This window comes from Centroberyx affinis, unplaced genomic scaffold, assembly GCF_046629955.1.
Source record: "Centroberyx affinis isolate AG114_WGS23_722 - 3 ecotype Tasmania unplaced genomic scaffold, CSIRO-AGI_Caff_v1 ptg003110l_1, whole genome shotgun sequence".
NCBI lineage: Eukaryota > Metazoa > Chordata > Actinopteri > Beryciformes > Berycidae > Centroberyx > Centroberyx affinis.
The window spans coordinates 352,784-375,842 of record NW_027281179.1 but is presented as its reverse complement, the minus strand read 5'-3'; the positions used below and the strand labels follow the sequence as shown (position 1 = coordinate 375,842).

The following is a 23,059-nucleotide window of genomic DNA, read 5'->3' as shown; positions in this document are numbered from 1 at the left end:
ATAAAATTATGAATTATAGAGGCCTGTGTGTATACCCTCTCTTCAGTTCCTGCTCTTGTCATCCCCGAGTGCTGGCTCCTCCCCTTCCCAAGTGTCATCAGTCTTGCCGGGTTTTCTGATTGGCTGCACCATCTGGCCCATGTTGTTGTATCCAAACCAGTAGGGAGGGTCGTCGTTGCTGTGCTCCCAATACTGCACACGTGGCTGCAGTCTCAAGGCTGCCAGCCTGATGGAGACATTCACTGGTCAGTAGTGTTTTCACTGCAGCACTTTCACTGCAGGAGGTTTGTAAGTGTGTGTCTTACTTGGAGATGCCGCTGCAGCAGGCCATGGTGACGGAGCTGAGTGGAGGACAGTTCCTTTCTAAGTGGCGGAGGGCGCGATCTGTGAGAAGCACACATCCGCTCACATCAAGTTCTCGCAGGTACTGAGCTCCACCTGCCAGATACTGAACCGCCATATCTGTCATCTGAGGCACGGCAGAAGAAAACAGGAAAATGTGGCATGAATGGACAGGAGAAATAGATTATAGTCAGGGAACATTCAAAGAATTTAAAAATTCAAACTGAGTGAGTGAGTGTGTGTGTGTGTGTGTGTGTGTGTGTGTGTACCTTGGGACAACCTGACATTCGCAGTGTGACCAGACCTCTGCAGTAGAATGAAAGCGCTCTGATGGCCGGGTCAGACAGAGCCACACAGTGAGACACGTCAACATGTTCCAGGTCTCTCACATGCTTGCAGAGCTTCTACCCTCAAATGGAAAAAATGAGGAGAGAGCAAGAGAGAAAGAGAGAGGAAAATGGGATGAATTGATGAGAAACAGGATGTGAATTGATGAGAAAATAAATGAGAGGAGAAGACATGAAGGAAATGGTGAACTAGATCTACAGGTAGACAAACAGAGGTGCCTTCTTTTGTTCACAAGTGAGGCGGGGTCACGGAAACAGAAACAACTGCGCAAATCAAACAAATGACATATTTGGTCCCCATGTCTACAGTCTAGCTAGATGTGTACCTCTAAGCCAATGTCTGTGATATAGACACACTCGGCGAGAACCACCTTCTTCAAGTGAATTCCCTCAAGAGCAGCCAGTCCCTAAAAATACAAATACCAAGTTACAGGCTGTTCACCAAAGGGGCTAGTTTTTAATTTTCTTCCTGAGGGAATGTGATCAGTGATTTTCCTCATTTGTGAAGTCCACAGGTGAGCGCAGACATGCACACAGCACCTGATCCTGGATGTTACAACCGCTGATGTCGAGGGAGGAGATGGAGCTGCCACTCAGCCACTCCAGACCAGTGTCAGTCAGCCTCTCACAGTAACTCAAATTGAGGTGGTGCAGTTTACACAACCTGATGAATTGTACACACACACACACACACACACACACACGCACGCACACACAAAGAGTTGCTAAGTGTCACTGCACAACAGACCAGAGTGAGATCTGTGTGAGTGTGTGCAGTCACGTACCTTTGAGCAATCCTCATGACAGAGATGTCACTGATGTTGCTGCAGTGACTCACATTCAGCTCCCGCACTTTGGTGACTGAGGAACCTTCAGTCAGATACCGAATCCCTGTATCGTCCACCCTGAAATACAAACACAGTGAACACTAGGGATGGGACTATATATCGAAATTCAATATATCCCAATACAGAAATGTGACAATACGTATCGTGGGGCAGAAAAATTTATCGCGATATTAGCTACATTTTCTTTCTTCTGCTGTGGTAATCACAAATGAGATGGTTTGCCCATCACAATTTCACAAGCTCTCCATCCAGATTATATTATTTGCACTTTGTAATGACATTTTTAAATTGTTGTTTACATTCTGGTAAGCCAATGCCATTGCTAGAAAGATTTGTGACTCAGAAATAAGCATATCGTCCCATCCCTAGTAAACACACAATAAGTAATGCAATCTAATGTAAGAGTGTAGCATAGGCTTCACTGAATATTCAAGGTATAACAGACTAAAGACGTTACGGACAGATGCATTTCCACAGCCTCAAAGATTTACACACACACACACACACACTTGTTGCAGTGTGAGATGTCCAGGTACTGCAGGTTCTTGAGGGTGGCCATATATTTAAGGCTGGCATCAGTCATTCTGGGACATTCTGCAGCATGGAGCCTGCGGAGGCCTTGTGAGCTGCGACACAGGGCCTTCCAGCCGACGTCTGTCAGGCGGTCGTTACCTGGGAGACACACAGGTGTGGAACAGAACGGACGTTACGCCTTTTCATGGGCATAATTGAATTACAGGTCGCATAAAACCGAAATGATCTCACCCTCTGTACTGAAAGTCTTGAGTTTGGCAACTTCAGCGATGGCTTTGAAGGCGGTGTCAGACAGATGAGGAGTATCCAGAAGTGAAACGGCAGACAGAGAGCGACATTTGGCAAGCAGAGCCTGTTGGACAAGACTGAGACTGAGACTGAGACTGAGACTGAGACTGAGACTGAGACTGAGACTGACAGCAACTTTCTTCTCTCCTGTGAGGGAATGCAGGCATATGAACAATAAATACTTCATGAGCTGACAACATGGATTCATTATTCTAGTCACAGTAGAGAGTGCCACTGCAATTTGGATTTAGCCTTACTGGTACACGTTCTACCGATTGAGCCACCGGGGTGCCATATTCTATTCTATTCTATTCTATTCTGTTCTGTTCTGTTCTGTTCTATTCTATTCTATTCTATTCTATTCCTCTGTGCTGGGTATTCTCTGTTGAACATTCCAGAGCTGTGATGTTATACCTGCATTAAACCTGAAACATGTGTTAGCAAAGAACATACTTACCAAAACACAGCTATCTGACAGAGTGGGCATGTCATTGATCACGATATCTTTGAGTAAAGGGCATCCTGCAGAAATGTATCTGAACCCATTCACTGTCATCTGGAGGGAAAGAGAGGAAGAGGGAAGAATATATATCTCCATGTTGGAATCTAAACCATTTGGCCGCCTGCATGCAGTTTCCCTCCCTCTCCTCACTATTTCTTCATCCAGTAATGTGAAACCATACCATCTGGAGCCAAGCCAACACACACTCCCAGAGGGAAGTGTGTTTATATGTTGAGGTGGATGTGTGTGATGTTGTGGAGTGTGCACGTGGTGGGTGGGTGGGCCGGAGTTTTTTTTTAGTATAATCCCAACCCTCCACTCTCTCTCTCCTTCAGATCTCTGTTCATTCTCCCGGGGAAACAGTTAGAGTACAAGCCCCAGCCTGTGTACTACGAGAGACAGGAGGGGACTCGCAAGTCCAAGCAGAGAGGAGTGACTACATTTATTTAAAGGCTGTGACCTGACTGCAGCTGGAGTGGACAGAGGAGAGAATATATACAGAACAAAGAGGAGCATACCAACTGACCTGAGTGCAGCCGGACAGATTGAGGTGGATGAGATTGTGGCAGCCCTTCCCTGTGCTCAGGTACTGAAAGCCTTTATCTGTGACTCTATAGCAGTAGGCCAGACTCAGGTACTGGAGGTTCAGGCAGCTCCTGTCCAAAACCAGGAGTTAGATTAGTAATACAAGAAATCGAAGACAAATTATGTGTGTTTAAGCTTTTTGTAGGTTATTGTTGTTTGTTTTGTTGTTGCTGTCGATTTTTAGCCAAGGAAAAGGTGCAGAGGTGTATTCTGGAAAGGAAGCAGTGCACATCATCAGCACACATAACAACATCACATTTTGAATGAGTGGATACTTTTAAATTCTTGTCCGGGGAAATGTGAAATTTTCCAAAATATTTTGCATAACAATAGTAACCATGAAAAAGAGCTGCTGACAGAAAACTGAGGTTTTGAGTTGAAATAATTGAAATGCTTTGAACCCCCAAATTCAATAACATGGCAATCATAAGTCTGCCAGTTTAGTTATGAGAGCAGCATCCACTCCTCTAAATCATTATAATATAACGGCACTGGGCAAGCTGTTTGTTTTCAGACATGAAATACAAGCTGGCAGTCGGCTGTGTTTTGGAGGAACAGAAATGGGGCTGATTCTGGGAATGTAGGGGCAGGAGGCCAGAAAGGGGGCGTCATATAGGAATTTTTGGATCATTTGGACACTGAGTGAGCTGGGGGACAGTATATATAGATTTACCTGGACAGCTCTCTCACAGCTCTGTTTGTCACAAGTGTGCAAGACAGATTCAAGTAGAGCAGGCTGGGACAGCCCTCGACTATTCTCTGAACCATCATGTCCTATTAAAGAGCACAGTTAGAAATGTCAAGTCCTGTTCACCTTCCCAGCAAGGCACCTGTAACACGTGTGTAAAGCACAGTATATTTACAATCACAAAAGTATATTCTTGAATTTTCAATCAATATTGTAATGTTTTTCACAAAAGTTAAATCATTTGCTCTAAATATATAAATAGCCATTACAATGAATACAATATCAGAATGAAAATTCACACCAGAAACTGAAGGCATGTGTTGTTCTTGACGTACTACTAGATTGTGAGAATGATGAAATCATAAAGATGAACACTGACTGACTATAAGTTATGCAGCCCCACCTTCCACAGAGCCCCTTATTCACATGTGGTTGTAATTTTACATTGGAGTATAGTGCGTAAGTACGTAGCACAAGTAAATAGTAAAGTAGATTGTGTGATATGAAGAAACTCTCTGATAAGAATTTACATTTTCTTGGATTGAGGATTATGTAATCATCCAGACATTATCAGTCATTTAAACAGTATTTTACTTACAGTGATATTAGAGCATTCTGACACATTGAGCTCCTGGAGATTTCTGCATTGACCTAAGAGAGCAGAGAGCAGATAAGCTGGTGGTCAAACTCTATTGTGCATTATTAGAAATATTTTAATTATAATTCTTCTGAGGGAGAATGCGTATGTGGTTCCTGAGCATGTGGTAACTTATATTTTCGAAGTAGTCATAGTTTGGAAATCTCCAAGTAATATATAAGAAGTTATGTAAGACATTCCTATTTATCCTTACAACAGGGAGCCTCATGGTTTTCTGCTTTGTTTCAAAGCTGTATATACATTCTAGGACTGTCCCTGTCTCTTATATAATGTGCTACCTCTAACTCTCTCTGCAGGGTAAGCAGCAGCTGTGCTTCATCAACAATAACACTCTTGACCTAGGACCCCTGGCTTCTGTTTCCAAGCCCACTTTCCATCCCAAACTTGTGCTTTGGCCCCAGCTCTTCTCACTGAAAAGACAATCCCAGCTGGACTCAGGATGCATGTGACCTCCTCTCTCCTCTTGGCCCTCTGGCTCCTCCTGCTGCTCCCATCCACTGAGATGAAGAGAGGAGGCAGGGGTCGCGGCCTCAGAGGGGCGAGACATGGCCTCACACGAGACAGGTACGGATTTACTCTGGGGTCCAATTTGTTGATTCTGTTTATCACCTACTCTAATGACCTGTAGAGACCATGACAAGCCATGCATGAAACATGATGTGGACAAAAGTTTTTCTTGTGTTTGAACACTATGTCAGGGTAAGAGGTGGAGGACGCCACAGCAGATCAGGCCCCTCCAGGCTTGTAGCAGCTGACTGCTCAGAGTCAACAGAAAATGGAGACGTCTTTGTGGACTGCCAGGACCGACGCCTCAACTCCATCCCCTCCTCAAAGACCTGGTCCCAAGAACCCAAGCACCTCCTTCTAGCCCGCAACCGGATCAAGGTCCTTCGCGATGGGGCCTTCGTTGGGTTCGAGGGTTTGAAGAGCCTGGACCTGCAGCAGAACCAGATCTCTATGGTGGAGGAAGGGGCCTTCCAGGGCCTGACTCGCCTCACGACCCTGCTGCTGCAGCACAACCGACTGGGCACGCTCAGTGAGGAGGCCCTTATCCCCATGCCGAACCTGCGCTACCTACGTCTCTATGACAATCCCTGGAATTGTGTCTGCCCAATGGATAGCCTCATACGCACCCTTCAGGTCCCAAGCAACCGTAATCTAGGAACTCATGCCAGGTGAATGCCTCCACAAAAAGCCTTAAAGAGTAATCTATTGCTCTGATTCCACAGGTGTACTAGTCATTAAAGTGTCTCAGAATGATGAATAGACAACAGAAATCCATTATTCAGCTATTTTACTGGCAATAACACTTTAGTTTCCTCAGGCATCTCATGATATCCCCATGTATCCCCTGTATTTCATCCGCCAGGTGTGCTGAGCCCGTCAGGCAGAAAGGCAGAAAGCTGAAGCAGGTTGATGCCGAGCTGCTCTGTCGGGAGTCGGACCCCACCGGCGACCCACAGGGCGACCAAACAGACCCCACAGACTCTATAGAGCCCATTCCATTCCGCAACAAGCCAGATGCCACCACCTCCTGCCACACCTACCTTTTCCCCCAACCACGGCTGGACTGCAGTAGCAGAGGTTACCTCACAATCACCTTTTGTTTTCACACATCACTACTAATTGCACTCTATTGCGCAAACCCGTGCCTCACTATGTTTCAGCGTGTAGGTTCGGCACATGTGTTTCTTACGTAACAGTGGGGTTAGGAAAAAATACCTCTTGAGCTCCATTGCAGAGAACACGTATGCTCGTGATTAACTAGCGCACCCGTCACATGACTAGAACGACAAAACCTCCATTTCTCAAAGGAGTTTCAGGGCCAGACGCAGAACTGGCAAAGAGAGGCAGCTGGTTTGGCAGGTGTTTTCTATTCTATGTTATGTTGCTTGTTTCCTTCACTTCTCATTGAGTCCACTTAATAGTCATTCTCTTGTTATGAACTTGGAAATTTGGAAAGTATTAGCTAAATAAAGTTCTTCTCAACATGTTCTTTCTATCTGGTAAAGCTAATAAGCAAAAACGGTTTAATTTCACTTAAGAATACAAAATCAATCCATGTGTCCTGGCTATAATGTAAGCCTATTGGCAGAGGGCCTGGACCTTAGTAAGAAACCCAGATTATGGTCAGTTTTACAGTTACTGCACTTGCAGTGCTTACAGTGCCCATGGGAGTCTCAAACTGATTTTCTACCTGGATTCACCAGAGCTTTTCCCTGGTTTGACAAATATGCAGTGTATAGAAGAAAACACCATAACCCCAAATACTGAACAAATGAATGAAGCAAAATTGTCTTTTTTGTAAAATGACCAAATGTGATTGACTAACCCAAATAACCCCCTCCCCTCTCTCTTTAGGTCTAACAGAGGTGCCTACAGGTATTCCAGAAGATATTGTTCATATGGATCTGTCCCATAATAACATCCATCACCTCCGACCCAGAGATTTCCAAGGAGCCAGGAGCCTCAGGACTCTTAACCTCAGCAGTAACAATATGGAGCGCATTGACACAGGTATAAGTCTGTATGTGCGCATAGAGAGAGGGAATATCTCAGGGAATAATGTATGCTTATTAATCATTATCGGTGAATATCACATGCTTCCTATTCACTATAATATCCAACCTACATGAATAGAGTTGTGTTTTACTTTGGTTGATAGATAACATATGGATTGCCGAAAAGTTTAGAACATGTTATACAACTGGTAGGAGACATCTGCTTTCTTTTTTTCCTTTTTAAAGCGGAGCGGGCATTCTGCCATCTTTGTGTATACAGTATTAACTTTATTTAGATGGGGGAAGACGAGAGGCTTACAGACACAGAGTGATTATAATACGTGATGTGGACAGAAGCTGAACCTCGGCCCACACATTCCAGCTTGAGTGTGAAAGTTGACTGACAGGGCCACTGGCTTGTGCCTTTCTTAGTTAATAATACACTGCAACAGGTCTGTCTAAATATAAGTATACTAATGATGGCCGCTGAGAAAGAAAAAAAGAGAACGGATAAATATAAGCTGCATCCATCCATCACTTTCTTGTTCCCTCTCCAAGCCTCCCTGTTTGGCCTCCTGCACCTTCGTGAGCTGGACCTGTCAGACAACGGCCTGCACTTCGTCCAGTATGGCGTTCTGGAAGACCTGTACTTCCTGTCGCAGCTTAAACTGGGAGGAAACCCCTGGGTGTGTGACTACAGGTGGGTTCTTCTGCTCATGAGCACTGATCGCAATGTGAACGTCTGCAATTTCCAAATCGCAGAAGCTGCAATTAATTGCTTAAATAGAAGTCGTCCAAACTGGATTTCTAAACAAGGTGTTTTAGAGCTCCGGGTAATCTTTGGTCCATGAATCAAGTACAATATTGGTGAAAACCTTTCATCATACTCAAAGTCAATAAATCCTGCCCACTGACGTCTATTTTCTTTTTAACAAAATCACTTTTCTTTGATCAATTTTAAAGTTCTAAACAATTTATGACAAGAAAAACTCGATTCAACTTCAATTGAAACTTCAATTTTTTGTCCTTCAGTGTCTTTCAGCCCTAGTACGCAAGTTTTGTTTGACGCAAATGAAAACTGAACAAATAAATACATTTTTCAGCATCCACTACATGGTGTACTGGTTGCGTCTGCACCCGGTGGTGAAGCACTCTGGCCTGCTGTGTCGCTCCCCTCCTGAACACACTGGAGAGAGTGTGGAGGAGTATGTACATTCCTACAACAGAGAGTGCCCTAAGGACAGGCAGCGCAGCCAGACAGACCCGGACCAAACGGACCCCGAGCTCTGGAACACACCACTGGAGCTGCAGGGAGAGCTGGAGGAGGAGCTGGAGCCGAGCCACTTGAGAGCGCCCCAGAAATACCAGATCATCAGGCTGTCTTGACTGAAGTGATTATTTGACTATGACTTTAAAAAGGCTTCTTCGTTTCTACTTTCCCATCAACACTGAAAAACAGTCTGTATCAGAAGAAGGAAGTCACTTTTTCAGTTTTGCTTTTATGTTTTGTCAATGTTGTATGTATGTATTTTTCATAAAAATATAAGAATTATATCAACTTTTCAGCTCTTAGGCTAATTATTGATATTATTGTGAGAGAACCATCATTTGTACATCTGTAAACTATACAAAATGTGTATTTTTTAACATCGGAAAACATCTGTCAAGAGAATCTGGAATACTCACTGATGCATGTTAAGCTGGGCCACATTAAGGACGTGCATCCACGCATGTTGAGGTGGATCACAAATGGGCGGTAGTTCTGCAGAATCTGCTTCACCGTGCTGTCAGTTATCCAGTCTTTCTCCACAGAGAAGTTGATCTGGCAGAGCCAAACATTTGGAGAAATCATTAATACTCCTGCCTGAGTCTAGTGTTTGTTTGTAAATATGCACGATTATGAATTAAATGCAACAATCAATCTCAGTATGAGGTACAGACCCGACTCCACAGCAAGCCTGACCGGATGATGGCTTTCCATGTGCAACACACCTCGGCACATTTCAGCCAGTCTCGCAACTCTAGATACTGAAAGATCTGAGGGAAGACAAACATACAACATGTTTTTTCCAATAGTGGAACTCTAAATATATCAGCACTTTAAGGTATTCAGTTTTTCCACAATTTAGGTTCTATGCAGGAAAAAAACACCACCAAACCAACTGCCAACTGCCTGCAAAAAAAACATTCTTCCAAGTTGCTGTAATTGCCAAAATGCATAAATATGCTTAAAGTATGATTTGTAGACTTTGTTGTCCAAACATGCAAGAATCACAAAAAATGAATGTTGTTACAGACTATGATCCCACTGCAACTAATATCAGTGCTTGACAGTTCATGAAGCTGTGGGGATAAATTCAAGTGAAAATGTTGTTTGCTTTAAGTGCATGTTCCTGTATCTCCTGATAACTTGACTGATCTTTGGTCCTGAATAGCTGTCCCTTTGGGAATGTTTGGCCAGTCCCAAGGGGGCAGTTTGGCACCAATAACAAAATATGCAGGACCAACTGCCACCTCTGCCTCTGACCCACAGCCAATGTGCATGGCACTGCCATTTACATGTGTACAAGGCCACTTTCTTTCTCCAAACATAGTCATGTTGAAGCGCTATTTACTGAGAGAGGTGCTGGATAGAAACAGCAGAACAATCAATGCCAAAACCTAGCACTCTGCGCCAGAACATTGTAAACTAGCTAAAACAAACAAGGTGCTAAGACTGGATGGGCTAATAATATCCCACTGAGATAGCATGCTCACTGGGATTTTTAAACATAGTTATACATATCAAATATAGAGGCGCTGGAATAAAACATTTATCAAAAATTTCAGGAATTATAAAACAAAAATATTATTAATAGAAACAACAAACAAGCTATTCATGCTACTCCTCTGGTAGAAAATGTGCACAAAACACTCGGGAAGCAGCTCTGAAACACAGTGATAGATTCCTGAGAGGAGTGAGAGGAGTCGTCCTGTAAACACAGCCTTTACCATGGTAATGGATAATGGGCCATATTAGACCATAATAAGCCACAACTGACTTTAATCAACTGACCTCAAAGAGACTGGGAGCATGTTTACAGTGAAGTCCACTTTAAGTCTTACGCAACAGATATGACCTCATCACTAACTGCCTGGAGGGCCGGGAGGTGAAGTTAAACCCAGGGCCATCTCTCTCTGTGAGCTAATCAGACTCATGAAACATAAGGTAAACCATATGGATACAACAGGGAGAAACTGGTGGAGTAACAGAGAAATACTGTATACTGCGAGGTTGTAGGAGTGGGTACCTTAAGTAAGAGTTTGCTAGGGAGTGCCGAAAGTCCATCCCATCCTTCCCCAGTCTGATGCTCTTTGCTGCCCATTTCAAATAAACCCATGTCCAACTTCTGGAAGTGATAAGTACATCAGAGGTCGATGAATGCATCAATACACATACTGCACACACACACACACACACACACACACACACACACACACACACAAACACATATATATTTTGGAAAGGTCCTCAATCTCATTGTCTGAATGGTATTCATACCTCAAAGTACTCTTTTGTCCTCTTTGAGTCCTTCGCAGCGCAGCGCCATGCAACTATGATGCGTTTAAGGCGGACAGCGTTTAAAACTCTCTTGAGTTTCTCAATGGCAGCTGAGTTGGAAAGGAAATTTAAATCTTGTTTGAATTCCCCAAAATAAGACTTTTGAATAAATAATAATTGAATAAATACAGTATATAATACCACAATTTCTGCCATCGTATCTCGTTTATGAAAGAAAAAAAGATGTGGGATAGACAATGGTAACAATATCATGATCACAAATGTAGGTAGTTTGTATTCAATCTGAAGTTGAGCTTCCAAAAGTAGAAAGTAAAGTTATAGAGTTAAACAGTGAAAGCATAGGGGACAAAATGAGTCACTGGAGTGGTGGTACAGTGCGAATGACTTTCAGTTTGGACACAGTTCTTAACCACAGTGTATGTTTTCTCTGGCGATATACTTGGTACAGTCATAGTTTGGAAAAAAAAAAAGTTAATCCACAACAGTTACACTAGTCATTATTATTCCTTTTTTGCTCAGAAATGCTAATCTGGTCACCTACCAGTCTGCGTCTTCTTGCGAAATTTTACCCAGCTCAACCATTTGGCGAGTGCGACCCCCTGGCGCTTCCTCTCATAGTGCTTCTTTGCAATGTCCATCTTCAGTTCCAGCTCCACGGCATCGCTCTTCCTCTTGGAGATGAACCTCTTCCACCTCCTGTCCCCACCCACAAACACAGCTCATCATTAATTCAGTAAACAGGCAGACTGTCAGGGAACTCAGCCACTCAACAAGATAGGAAGCAATGCTGTGGAAAAAATATTCACGGATGAAGTCTATGCATTGTGGCATTATCTCAAATTAGCTTCTTCTAATAATTATCTCAACTGAAGTGGGTTTTTAGATATTTAGATGGTACTTAGTGGTTGGTGGGACAAAAGGCCCCATAGGCCGGGGATGCAGTTCTCTATACTGACAATAGGGAGGTGAAAGGGAATCTGGGAGATTGAATGACCTGGCTAACCCTTCAACTTGTTAACCAGTGATCCAGTGATCAAGAGAAAAGGTTCGGGACTTTCATTCACATGGCTCAAATTTCTACTCAGCACTACTTCTGAGTCAATCTCTCTGAGTATTATCAGGAGATATATTGATCTTTTTATGGATCTATTTCAAGGCCTACATTTTTTAGGTTAGGTGAAAGGGCTTAGCATGTCAGTAGGTCTATTCATGAAATGTTATGAAATGACTTGAATGTGACCCCAATAGACTATGTTCCAAAAATATGATCACACTTAATCTATCTTTCTGTCAATCAAGTACAATTTAATTTACATGTACCCAAGACTTTAAAAATACATGCAGTGGAAGGCAACAGATGTATTTTAAGCTATCATCTTCCAGACAAATCTTTGGATAAGTTTAGTGATATTGAAAGCAAACAGCACACAGCATCCTGGCTCCTCCTGTGTTTGTGTAATTAGGTTGATTTCCACACAGCATCAGCTGTGTGCAATCAGCCAATTTTAATCAGTATGGACTGAATCTGAAAAGTTTTAGTATCCTACTTGCATTTTCCCCATCATTCCTCACTCACAAACCCTCTGAGGAATTTCATGGAGGAAGGGTGAGGTTTAACAAAAGGGGAAACAAAGTTACACAATTAATACTCCGCCATGAATGAGCTGAGATGCCATTTCCAGAAGAGGTAGGAGGGCTCTCAAAGTGAGAATTGTCTGGGCTGGTAGTTTTAATCAAGGGTCTGCTGCCACTGCTGTCACTGGGCGCTGTGATTGAACCCACTGCCATGGCTCTTCCATTTGGGTAAGTCGAATAGTATAGAATAGAATTTGGCAAATCTTGGCACAAGTTATCTTTTTGTCTAACTTTCATGTTTTTCAGGGTTTCTTGGCTTTGTATTCTATTGTTCCGGGGCTGCATTTGTTTTCCTGCTGAAGAAGGTTAGAATTTGATATCATTCATTCCATTTAACTTGAACAGACATCATCAACCAGATGAATTCATTGTAGGTGTCCATTTTTCCCTGTCAGGTAACAATATTGCACATGGCTATCCTGAATTCAGCAGCTATGGAGGTGTACTTGCCCAGCATATCTCAGACCCATTGTATTATGGAGCATCTTCAAATACTGGCCATGACTCAAATCAAAGGGATCAGATACAAGCATTGAGGCCCCAGGGTTTTGTTTCCCTTCAGAGAGAACCGGTCCCCCATGCCCAGAGAAGGGAGGGTAGCGGGCCTTTTGCAAGTCCCACTGAACTAAGGTGGGTGCAAAGCAAACCTCCCTCAGGATTTGAGCCAGACAAGTTTTTTGTGATCCCTTCCACAGCCTTTGTGCGAAAACATGAGCGTGCCAATACTGGTTATGATCGACACCCCCTTGGCATTTTAAGGGAAGACCATACACAAAACAAAGTTGTGGAGGGCGTCAGTTTCCCAACAATGCAACATTTCAAACAATTTGTAGAATCTATGAAGAGCTCCTTCCTGAAGCCAGGCAGTGACACGGATATACATTTTCAAACAGCCCGGGAAACTATGGAAAATGAGGTGATTTCTAATGGTCAACATATTAGAGAGGAGTCTGACACTGGCTATAGGTCTAATTATGTTGAGAAAAGGCCTTCCCAAAATGACGCCAGTGAAAATGAAGTTTGGAATGAACCTCTAAATGCAGCGTTTGAACAGAATGAACAGGGTGCCAACTACCAAATGCCAGGAGAAAGCCTCTCTCTCCCTGATCCTGCCAGTGATTATAACAGCCAAGACTCTGGACCAGACCCTGTTTTCTACCCTAGCCCCAATTTAGCAGCAGTGGAACATGTTTCAAGTGCTGATAGAAGTTTCTCTAATGTTGATATTTTTAGGGAAAAACTTGATAGTTTGACAAGTACTCTTGATGTGCAGGGTGAAGATGAACAAAGTCCATTTCCCTCTAGCTTGTCCTCTGAGGTTTTTTCTTTTAGTGGCCATGTGAGTGCTGCCCCGGCCAACCCTCTAACCAGCCCATCAGAAGGTCTCAGCCACCATTCAGGTAAAACATTTAATTTAGCCTCTGAGCAGAATAGCCAACAGCCAAAATATCCATCTTATAGTATCTCTGATGGCGATTCCTTTAGAGGCTACAGAAAACCATTTGGCGAGTTTAATAAAGCCAGCAACCAAGTTCTGCAAGGTCAGAAGCTAAGTAAAGTGCTTCAAGCTGATAATGTCCTCTCTGCACAAAAGCCCTCATCCTTTAGTTCCTCCACTGAACAAATTAAACCTAGTTCTTATGGCACAAGTTTGTACGTCAATCCACCCAGAGGTGATCTCTACATTCCAGCTCAGCTACCCAAACGTAAGGAGAAACCAGCCCCATCAGTTCAGACATACCGAGTCCCTGTTGGCAAGGAGTCAAAGGACATAAACCGCCCATCTACTGTCCAGCTGCCTGCGTCTAGTGGTCTTGATTCCAGCTCAAATGACCTTTCACCTCAGAGTAGTGGTGGTGGTCATGTCAGTGTCCAAACAGGCAGCAGCTCGCATGTCCCTCAGGGTGAAGTGTCTCCTACAGAGCAGCCGGTCAGATCCCAGCTTAGCTTAGTATTTACTGTGAAACATTCCAACTCTCATTATGGCTCAAGTGAACATGATGGTTATCTCGGTGACTACAGAGTCGATGTTGCTCACTCCTCCATCCCTGCTGACCAGGCAAAAGATGAGGAGAAATCAGATCTCTCCATGCAGAATCACCTCCCCATCTTTCAGGAACCCCAACACATGCCCCACACTCAGATTCCTGTTCCCAGTGGCTTCGATTCTACCCAGAGCGGGATCGCACCTCAGGTCAGTGATGGCTATGTGAGTTTCAACTCTCCAACTGACCCAGCTCCAAGCGCAGAACCACAAGGAGCCTTTGCAAGCTTAGTTCCCAATGAAGAATCCATCAAACAAGAACAAAATTACTTTGCCATCACAAACAGTGACTCTGACATTGGCTCATATAGCCTTCATCCTACGAGCGGCGGCGACCACAAAGGCATGTCCAAGAATTCTGGCACCAAGAATACAATCTCTAGTAGGGTGCCAGTGATACTACAACTTGGTGATATACCCAGTGTCAGAAAAAACCCTAGTTCATTCTCTAACCAAAATGGACAAGTCGGTTCTCAAAATAATGGTGGCTATGTGAGTGGAGCAAGAGTTGGCCCTTATAAGCCATTCAACCTGCCTACCATGGAGAAAAGTCAAGTTTCCATGCAGAAGCGTAAAATCAAAGCCAAGAAGCCCAGCAACTTGACCTATAGACCTGCTACACAGCTGCCTGTATCCAATGTTTTTGATTCTACCTCTACTCAGAGTGGTGTCTATCAGAAGAATGGTGGCTATGTAAATTCCCAAAGGCTTGCTCTTCAACCGGACTCGAACGTGTCCCCTCCACTTCTGCCCAGTTACGTTGTCAAGTCCAGAAACGGCTATGTAAGGGGCAAAATGTTTTTCTCACAAACCCGCTACACGCCATCTTTGCTATCTGGTGGCAAGGCTGCTAACGACCTGTGGAAACCTGCTACAAGTCGACGTCAATACAAGAACACCAGATCCCAAAATGTAAAAGGACTGGAAGTACAGTGAAGCAGAGAGAACTGTCTTTCCAAGCCTGAGCTGAAATGGTATGAGAAACCTTTAAAATACTTTGCCTGCCTACATATCTGGTGTGTTTATAACTAGAACTTAAAGGGCCCATTTGTGAATCTGAAACAAAACTGATTCAATGGTTCATCTTTCACATCTCAAAATTAACAATGTTGCCCAATTTCATTTGAGTTTGAATTTGTCCTCCAATTATGTTATTGGGACACTGAATCCTTGTATAGTGTTACCCAAAGCAAAAAAAAAAAAAATTATATATGGATTCAAAAGTAGCATGGGTGTTTCAGTGATGGATACTATTATAAAGTCCAAGTTGATAAGTTGAAGTAACTTATCAACATAAATAGGGCTCTTTAGTAGTTGAGAACAGAGCATTACAACCAAATAAACGATGATTTAAAACAAAACACACGTTCTGGAGGGGCCAATTGCACCAAAGGGGTCACTTGGATTATGGCTGATGTGCCCCTTCAAGAGCATGGCTTGCCCATTTTATAGCCCAGACAGGAATTAAGCAAAAAACTGATGTAGTAAGCAAAATGTTATATCAGGTCCAATTCTAGTATGAAAACTGACTGTCAGTACTACAGTGACAAACCTTTTTTCTATTCTTTATTGTATTATAGGCCAAACTGGTGATTGACAGCAAGTCCTTTGTACGGCTAAGTATTCCCATTTTAAATGTTTAATATTCAAAAATTTGAAAAATGAAATGCATTTTGGGTGCTGCACAAAAGAGGCCTCACTAATTATGTTTTTTGGCTTTCAATAGGATCTGTTGCCATGAGCTTCTGAAATTAAGCACAACTAGATCTGGTTTCTGCTGCTCAATCAGCAAAGGAATTGTATTTTTGTCTTTCTTGTGTCTTCAGTATATCACCTGGGATAACCTAATAATAAAAAAAAAATCAGTGTTTCAGGGTCAGCGGTCTTTGTTTTTCCATCACAAGAGCTGTGTGTACAGTGAACTCCAATATTTGGCCAGTGGCATATTGTTTTGATTCCATTCTTCTGCACAATCTTAATCAGTTTAATACTTTTTGGAACCCCTATGTAGGGCGACGGTGAACAAAATGGGTTGTAGATCTTTAACTTGCATCCTGTATTGCTCAAAATGCAGTGAAAGTACACAGTCTGAACTTTGACCTTGTTCTTGTTGTTGATGTGTTGTAGAACGAAGACAAAAAGTGTTACTGCCCAAATGCTTATGGAGCTCATGACTTGTATCCCCTTTTTTTTTTTTTTTTTTTTTCCAAATATCATATTTCTTTGACAAATCCTTCAAAGTAATGTATGGGTCTTCACTGCTGTTCTTGGGCTTACCTTAAGTAAGAATTTGTTAAATTTCTTCTGTAACAGGAGAAGGCCTTCTCAAACAGACAGGACAGCTAAAAGGGAATATGGAATAGCAATATTTGTAAAAGGCACCAAAACAATCATTTAATTTGACTCAAGTCTGAGCAATTCTTCTGGGAAATCTGGGATTCATTTGTGATGGCTGTAAGCTATTGAAGCATACTGTACCACGGTGTCATCAGGGTCCTTACAGACGGTCTCCACAGTGCTACTTGTCAAAGAGGTTAGGGCAATGTGTTGTTCTGCATCATCAACAAATGTGTGCCTCGAAATAAGGTTGACATCAAAATCAGATAATACAAATTGTAGATATAGTATATTTCTGGTTGAAGTGGTTCATAAATTGCTGACTTATAAATTAGCTCACATACAGTAATATAGGCTACAGATATGGCTAGGCTACTTAACTGTCAAACACGCAGTAATGATGGGAGTTTGACAATATAAACAGCAGTGTAAGAAGTAATATACAAATCTTATACATATATAAGTGATATTTAATTTTGGTAGAGTATTTTAAATTCTTTCAGCACATGGCCTGTAGTGACCATCACAAATTTACTTTCATTTTGAAAAATCTAAATTGTATTGCAAACACATATGTAAGAAGACGCAGGCCATGTTATATCATTCTGCATCCTTGGTCCTAGTTTAAAAATGAATTGTGCCTGTAATTATCATATTGAGGGCTGGGAATACCAGGGTAAGATAGGATTCCCAGAACTTCACTCCTGAGCAACTACAGATGTGTAAAATGAAAAGTGAATATCACTTGGAAGTAGAAATGTCCTGATGTAATGGCATCCTGATTAAAGTAAAAATCAAACGCTTTTTTGTGCAGTTATTTGTTACTTTCAGCAAAGTAACATAGCCTAACTGTTGGGGCCAGTGATGCAATTAAGTATTGTTTTTTTGTTTTTTTTAGTAAAAGTATAAATAAAAATCATACAATGAAAATGCAAAAGTAGCCTACACGCACTTGAGAATGTAAATAAGATTGGTGCTTGTTTTCACTCCTCAATCAGGCATCTTGGATTACACCCCAAGGAGAAAATCAAAACTTGAGAAAGTGAGCCACCAAGTGTTCATCTCATGAAAATTCACAAACCAATCTGTGGTTCACTTTCACCTAGAAAGAGATTTACCTACCAGTCAATATCCTGAAGATTGTGATGTCCCTGAAAGGCCATAAGCTTACTTTCCAGGAACTGTATTGGGTCGTTGGGACATGACAGACATGAAGCTGTCAGTAAGGCCTGTTGTCAAAAAAAGAAGACACTGAAGTTACAGTGAAATTAATTCGTCTGGTTTAGCTAAGTTAACTGTAACAGCTGACTTTAGCTCGCGTTAATTGTTAAAGTAATAAGGTTAACCAACCTTTATCTAGCCCAGGCAACTTACCTGATATATTTGCGGCAAGGAGTGTTTCAGTATGTACTCTTTCAGAGCAGGCTCTGCGTCTTGTAAAGCCATATCGTGCCTCTGATTAAAAATTAAAAATTAGTTAGTCAGATTTTGCTTTGAACCTGGTACTCTCCATCTCCAATTGGAAATTGTCCACTTACTTTACCGTTGCCAGGTAACTGACTAACTACAGTACACTCAGTGTTGGACAACTAATGTATTGCAGGGTAAAGAGAAATCAAGCTAACTGTGTGAGCCTACCAGGATGCATATGACTGTTCTGCAGAGTTAGTTAAACGTCTGTTTTGTTAACATATTTCATGTTTAATGATTTGTTTTAAAAAAAAAATAGATATATCCAAATATAATGGTCAGATTTTGGCCTGATAGCCATGCTAGCAACTCTGTGAAACGTTTGGTCGGCCACTGTGAGCTGCCAGGAACAACGGAGCAGAACATTGTTGACAACTCTAGCTAGTCAGCCAACTTCTTTAGTTTCCTGGATAATGAAGGTGTCAAAATGAGTTTGGCTAGGTTTGTAGTGGTTTCGTTAGATCTTCGTGAACGCTAGCTAACTAATAAGCGGAGTAAGTTTGCTGGTAGCACATTTGTAACCTAGATCATCTACCTAGCCACTTAGCTAGCGTTAGTTAATAGCTAACTTCATTTTTAGCTTGCTAACAAATCTCTTAGCTAACATTACCAAAATTCAGATAGCAGCATGGGCGATGGCAGTGTCACTCCTAAGCTGGGCAATATGAAGGCGCTACTTGGTATAGTTGCCGGGGCTGGAGCCTCCTACGGGATTTACAAACTTATCAGCGGGGGAAGCTTCAAGAGAAACAAGAAAAGTGCCACCAGTGAAAGTCGTGGTGTCAAGGGCAGTCAGCCTGGTGAAGTCACCCTACAACCGGGGAGCCTGTTGGCCAAAGTATCTGGACTGAATGTTGTTTGTACCCGAGGGGTTGACACTCAGACTGTGGATGTTGCATCAGGTAAGAGCTGTCGAGCTAGTTAACATGAGCTGTTTTGTTATCAAAGTATGCTCCTCACTCCCTGCTGATAAGCTTGTGTCTGCCAACGTCAGCCACAGTTGGTCACAAAAGCACAGTCTCCTGCATTGCTAACGTGTATTAAATATTAAATGTATTATTTTGCTCCACAGGTGACATCATCTCAAAGTCACCTGGGAGCCTGGAGCCACAGCACCTGAAGATGCTGCTGTCATGTCTCCAGACCAACAGTAATCCATCTGACAGATGTCGGATCCTACTCACTCTAGGAAATGCTGCTGCCTTCACTGTTAACCAGGTACAGTAAAACTAGGCTTTCTACAATTTTTCACAATTGTAAAATTATATAGTTGTTGTACTTTGTCAGATATGTCACTCACAGTCAATCACACTCACATTTGTATAATGACATGTCTTGCCAGTCGTGTAATTCCATCTTTCTGCATCTTTCTGCTCCACTGATCCTTCAGGATCTCATACGGGAATTTGAGGGCCTTCATGTCATAGCTGGCTTCCTGTCAGATCCTGTGGCAGAAGTTAGAGTGCAGACTCTGAATGCTTTGAATAATCTGAGCATGAACCTCCAAAACCAGGAACAGCTAAAGGTATGTTGTCATATTTACTGCACAACAAATGCCATTTAGTCTATTGTAGAGTCTGAATACTGTAGCATCCTTCTACTCTACCTTTTCTTTTATGTATTCACATCTGTCTTAAGTGATGATTTTGGAGAAGACAGGCTCTCTTAAATATTTTATCTTGCCTTCATAGGTTTATGTGCCACAAGTACTGGAGCTGATTGAGATGTCACCAGTGAATTCTGACCTTCAGCTTGGTGCTCTCAGGCTGTTAACAAACCTCTCAGTCACAGACAAGCATCAACACTTGCTGAAGGGATCAATCACACTTTTACTCTCTTTGCTCATTGTGAGCAATGAAGCATTACAGGTCAGTAGGATCCTGCCCTCTGCATCTTTTTGGGGTTGCACCTGTGTGTCAATATTCTCTAAGTTCTTCTTCAAGAGTGTTGAAAGCTATCATAGTCCCATTGAACTTTTCATATATCATGATCTGTAATGTATCACTACCATTCTGAGACACTTGATGCATACCAGCACGAGTTGGAAGACAGATAAGGCTGTGAAAAGAAACTGTATGTGAAGTTCTTCCAATATTTTTCTTTCAGGTTCAGGCTTTGAAAGTCCTTGTGAATTTATCATCTAATCCAGATATGATGGACGACATTGTTCAAGCCCAGGTGAGATTAACTAAATTGGTAACACGATTATGCGTACATGGAGCAATCATTTTTGGTAATTGAATATAGGAGATATAAGTAAGCCTTCATCACAGCAGAAATACCCATAGGGCAGGAGCTTATCTCTGGTGTGAGCAGGGTCATTACTTTTTTACTTCTAAGACCTTTTGCTTAGCAGTAGCATAGCAATAGAAATGATTAACTACAGAAGTTCAGAAAGACTCAAAGGCACCTCTACTCTATATAACTCTCAAATACTAGTCGTTATTTTTAATGATGCATATAGAAGCCCATGGTCATTATAAGTCCTTATTTTAATCCTGTTCTCTATGTGGTTTTGCCTCAGGCACCAGCTTCTGTTGTGCTGCTGTTCGACGTGCGGACCACCCCTGCAGTGCTTCTGCGACTGCTGACGTTTGCAGGGAACTTAAAGGCCTGGAGGCCCTCTGCCCAGGTGGCTGACGAGCTGAGGTGGAAGCAGGATTGCCTCTTCCGGGTTCTGTTAGATGAGTCTTCCCAGCTCCACAGCAGACTGGTCCAGCTGCTTTCACACCCTGATGGGGAGATTCAGGCCCAGGTGGCCCGTATCCTGACGTAGACCTCCCTCTCGACACTCTATCAATGCTCGGCCTTTGCTTCTACAACCTTTGCCAAAGCCATCAACCTAACACCCTTCCAACTAAACCCTAGATCTGTCAACAACAACCGTAAACAGGAGCAGGCTGTGTAGACCCATTGAGGCCTCCAGTGGATCCTCAGCTTGCTCTTCCAGAATCCTATTTCCACCTACAATAATGTTCCCCAGATCCACATTATTCCTTCCATACATCACTAAATGGCCTATTCTAGCTCACCAACCCCATTTGCCTGATGTTTTCCATCTGTCTTGACAACAACTGATCAATGAGCAAAGTGGTGGGAGGAGGGGAGCAGGAAGAAGCCATTCAATAAAGAGTTCTTGTGTACAGGCCACCTCTCCCACTGTTTTTTCCTGCCCCCGGGAGTTACTGTCTCGTTGAAAGAGACGGTTCTCCTGCAGAGTTCCACAGTGCCCTTTCTTCTGAGAACCTGTTTTCTCTGACGACGGCACCTTCCAGGTGAAATTTCTGAACCCAAACCCACTGCCAAAACTTTTCAGAGAATGTGTTGGTGTGACCTGAACAACATGACCCAATTTACTACCCCTGTATGATGAACTGTTCAGAGAGGCATATAGCTGGAGAGAAGAGGTTTCTCACTGCACACCCTAGCATGCCTTGGAGACACCAGTGAATGGATGTACAGCCCCAGTCCTAGTAGGCCACTTTCGGTTGGAAATTTTAGCCCTTACCCTGCCAGAAACGTGTTGGATTCAATGGTCATGGTCTGTATCACGTTAATGAAAGCAAAATCTTTCATTTTTTGTGTTTCATTTGAAAACTTTGCTATCATAAATCCAAATAAATGCATCATTGTTTGAGGAAGTTGCTGTGGGACGCCTGCCCTACATTTATTTACCATATGTGAAGATGTTTTGAATGCGTAGAATTGTCGTTTAAGGACAACAGTGATTGAGTGTTACATGCCAGGCTTCTCTAAGCCGCTAACTTGATGTCATAAGACAGACCGTGAATGACGGAGCCACATGTTGCCTAGCTGGAGGACTGGAGCTGTGGACCCATCTGCTGACTTGTTACACTGTAGATTATTTACAGAAAGGGATGGGGTGCAGGGGCTGCATGCCTCTTACTTGTATGTAAAATGTGATGACTGTCTTTGGATATGATTTTTTTTTAATGTAAGCGTTTTATGGCATGAGCCAGTCCAGGTGTATCGAAATGCTGCACAATTTTCATGTTTGAACACTGATTTTGAACACTGACACTTGACCCAAATCCAATCTCTCAGGCATTTGGTTTACCAGAACAGATACAGCAGGAGGCTGATTTTCTTGTGACCTAGATAATCCTATTTATTTTGATGAAGTTAGTCAGCATTTTGCCTATCAAATGGGGGATATGTTTATTATGTCTGCTTGAATGGTTCAATAAATACCCTATATCCTATTATTTCAGATAACGTCTTCAATTCTCTGAATTGTTTAGTCTTCACTTCTCTTGATTCATAAGAATCGTTCACAGAATTTGTAACAAGACAACAAGGCCTAGTCCTACAGTACAGGGAAATGCCCTTTGACTTTATAGCCTAAATTTCATCGAATTAAAAAAGATCTTTGATGATCTACAAGATACCTTTTCTGATTTAGATGTAAATTAGATAAAAAATCAGTTAAAAAAATCGCAGTTTGACATCAACTAGGCCTGACTATTCACTATGACATCTTAATTTTCACAAATCGTGACTGTCTATTTGGTCGCAGGTAATGAATCATTGCGACGTCCCCCACTTTAATGAAACCCAGTGTGTTTTACCACTGATGATGTGTATTAGTCTATGCATCTCTCTCTCTCTTTCTCTCTCTCTCTCTCTCTCTCTCTCCCTCTCTCTCTCCCTCTCTTTCTCTCTCTCTGTCCCTCCTGGGCCTACAGCCTCCTCCCCCT

At 42.5% G+C, this 23,059-nt stretch overlaps 3 protein-coding genes across 3 annotated transcripts; 2 read left to right on the top strand and 1 right to left on the bottom strand.

Annotated features, from left to right (window-relative positions):
- Positions 1 to 42: 42 nt before the first annotated feature.
- Positions 43 to 18,317, bottom strand: fbxl13 (F-box and leucine-rich repeat protein 13). The gene is made up of 18 exons (XM_071537703.1): positions 18,246 to 18,317; positions 17,994 to 18,100; positions 11,397 to 11,551; positions 10,835 to 10,944; positions 9,235 to 9,330; positions 8,980 to 9,115; positions 4,733 to 4,785; positions 4,120 to 4,220; positions 3,388 to 3,517; positions 2,817 to 2,915; positions 2,303 to 2,423; positions 2,047 to 2,209; positions 1,475 to 1,594; positions 1,230 to 1,353; positions 1,016 to 1,096; positions 612 to 746; positions 306 to 469; positions 43 to 226 (listed from the first exon to the last, which is right to left on the bottom strand). Exons 1-18 carry the CDS (start codon positions 18,315 to 18,317, stop codon positions 43 to 45), a joined length of 2,151 nt encoding a protein of 716 aa, XP_071393804.1.
- Positions 3,269 to 9,206, top strand: LOC139659454 (leucine-rich repeat-containing protein 17-like). The gene is made up of 7 exons (XM_071537735.1): positions 3,269 to 3,447; positions 5,089 to 5,356; positions 5,491 to 5,967; positions 6,162 to 6,376; positions 7,154 to 7,309; positions 7,852 to 7,993; positions 8,397 to 9,206. Exons 2-7 carry the CDS (start codon positions 5,232 to 5,234, stop codon positions 8,677 to 8,679), a joined length of 1,398 nt encoding a protein of 465 aa, XP_071393836.1. The 5' UTR covers positions 3,269 to 3,447; positions 5,089 to 5,231; the 3' UTR covers positions 8,680 to 9,206.
- A 390-nt stretch (positions 18,318 to 18,707) lies between the features above and the next one.
- armc10 (armadillo repeat containing 10) lies at positions 18,708 to 22,549 on the top strand. The gene is made up of 6 exons (XM_071537734.1): positions 18,708 to 19,243; positions 19,414 to 19,559; positions 19,732 to 19,866; positions 20,033 to 20,209; positions 20,448 to 20,519; positions 20,866 to 22,549. Exons 1-6 carry the CDS (start codon positions 18,970 to 18,972, stop codon positions 21,115 to 21,117), a joined length of 1,056 nt encoding a protein of 351 aa, XP_071393835.1. The 5' UTR covers positions 18,708 to 18,969; the 3' UTR covers positions 21,118 to 22,549.
- Positions 22,550 to 23,059: the final 510 nt, after the last annotated feature.

Bases quoted from the DNA above. Each gene is read 5' to 3' on its own strand.
- LOC139659454 (XM_071537735.1), top strand. From the start codon at position 5,232: ATGCATGTGACCTCCTCTCTCCTCTTGGCCCTCTGGCTCCTCCTGCTG. The intron at 5,968-6,161 runs GTGAATGCCTCC...TTCATCCGCCAG, and splicing joins AATCTAGGAACTCATGCCAG to GTGTGCTGAGCCCGTCAGGC. The intron at 7,994-8,396 runs GTGGGTTCTTCT...TACATTTTTCAG, and splicing joins CCCTGGGTGTGTGACTACAG to CATCCACTACATGGTGTACT.
- fbxl13 (XM_071537703.1), bottom strand. From the start codon at position 18,317: ATGGCTTTACAAGACGCAGAGCCTGCTCTGAAAGAGTACATACTGAAA. The intron at 18,101-18,245 runs GTAAGTTGCCTG...TTTTGACAACAG, and splicing joins CCTTGCCGCAAATATATCAG to GCCTTACTGACAGCTTCATG. The intron at 2,424-2,816 runs GTAAGTATGTTC...CTTGTCCAACAG, and splicing joins TGTCAGATAGCTGTGTTTTG to GCTCTGCTTGCCAAATGTCG.
- armc10 (XM_071537734.1), top strand. From the start codon at position 18,970: ATGGGCGATGGCAGTGTCACTCCTAAGCTGGGCAATATGAAGGCGCTA. The intron at 19,244-19,413 runs GTAAGAGCTGTC...TTTGCTCCACAG, and splicing joins GACTGTGGATGTTGCATCAG to GTGACATCATCTCAAAGTCA. The intron at 19,867-20,032 runs GTATGTTGTCAT...TTGCCTTCATAG, and splicing joins AAAACCAGGAACAGCTAAAG to GTTTATGTGCCACAAGTACT.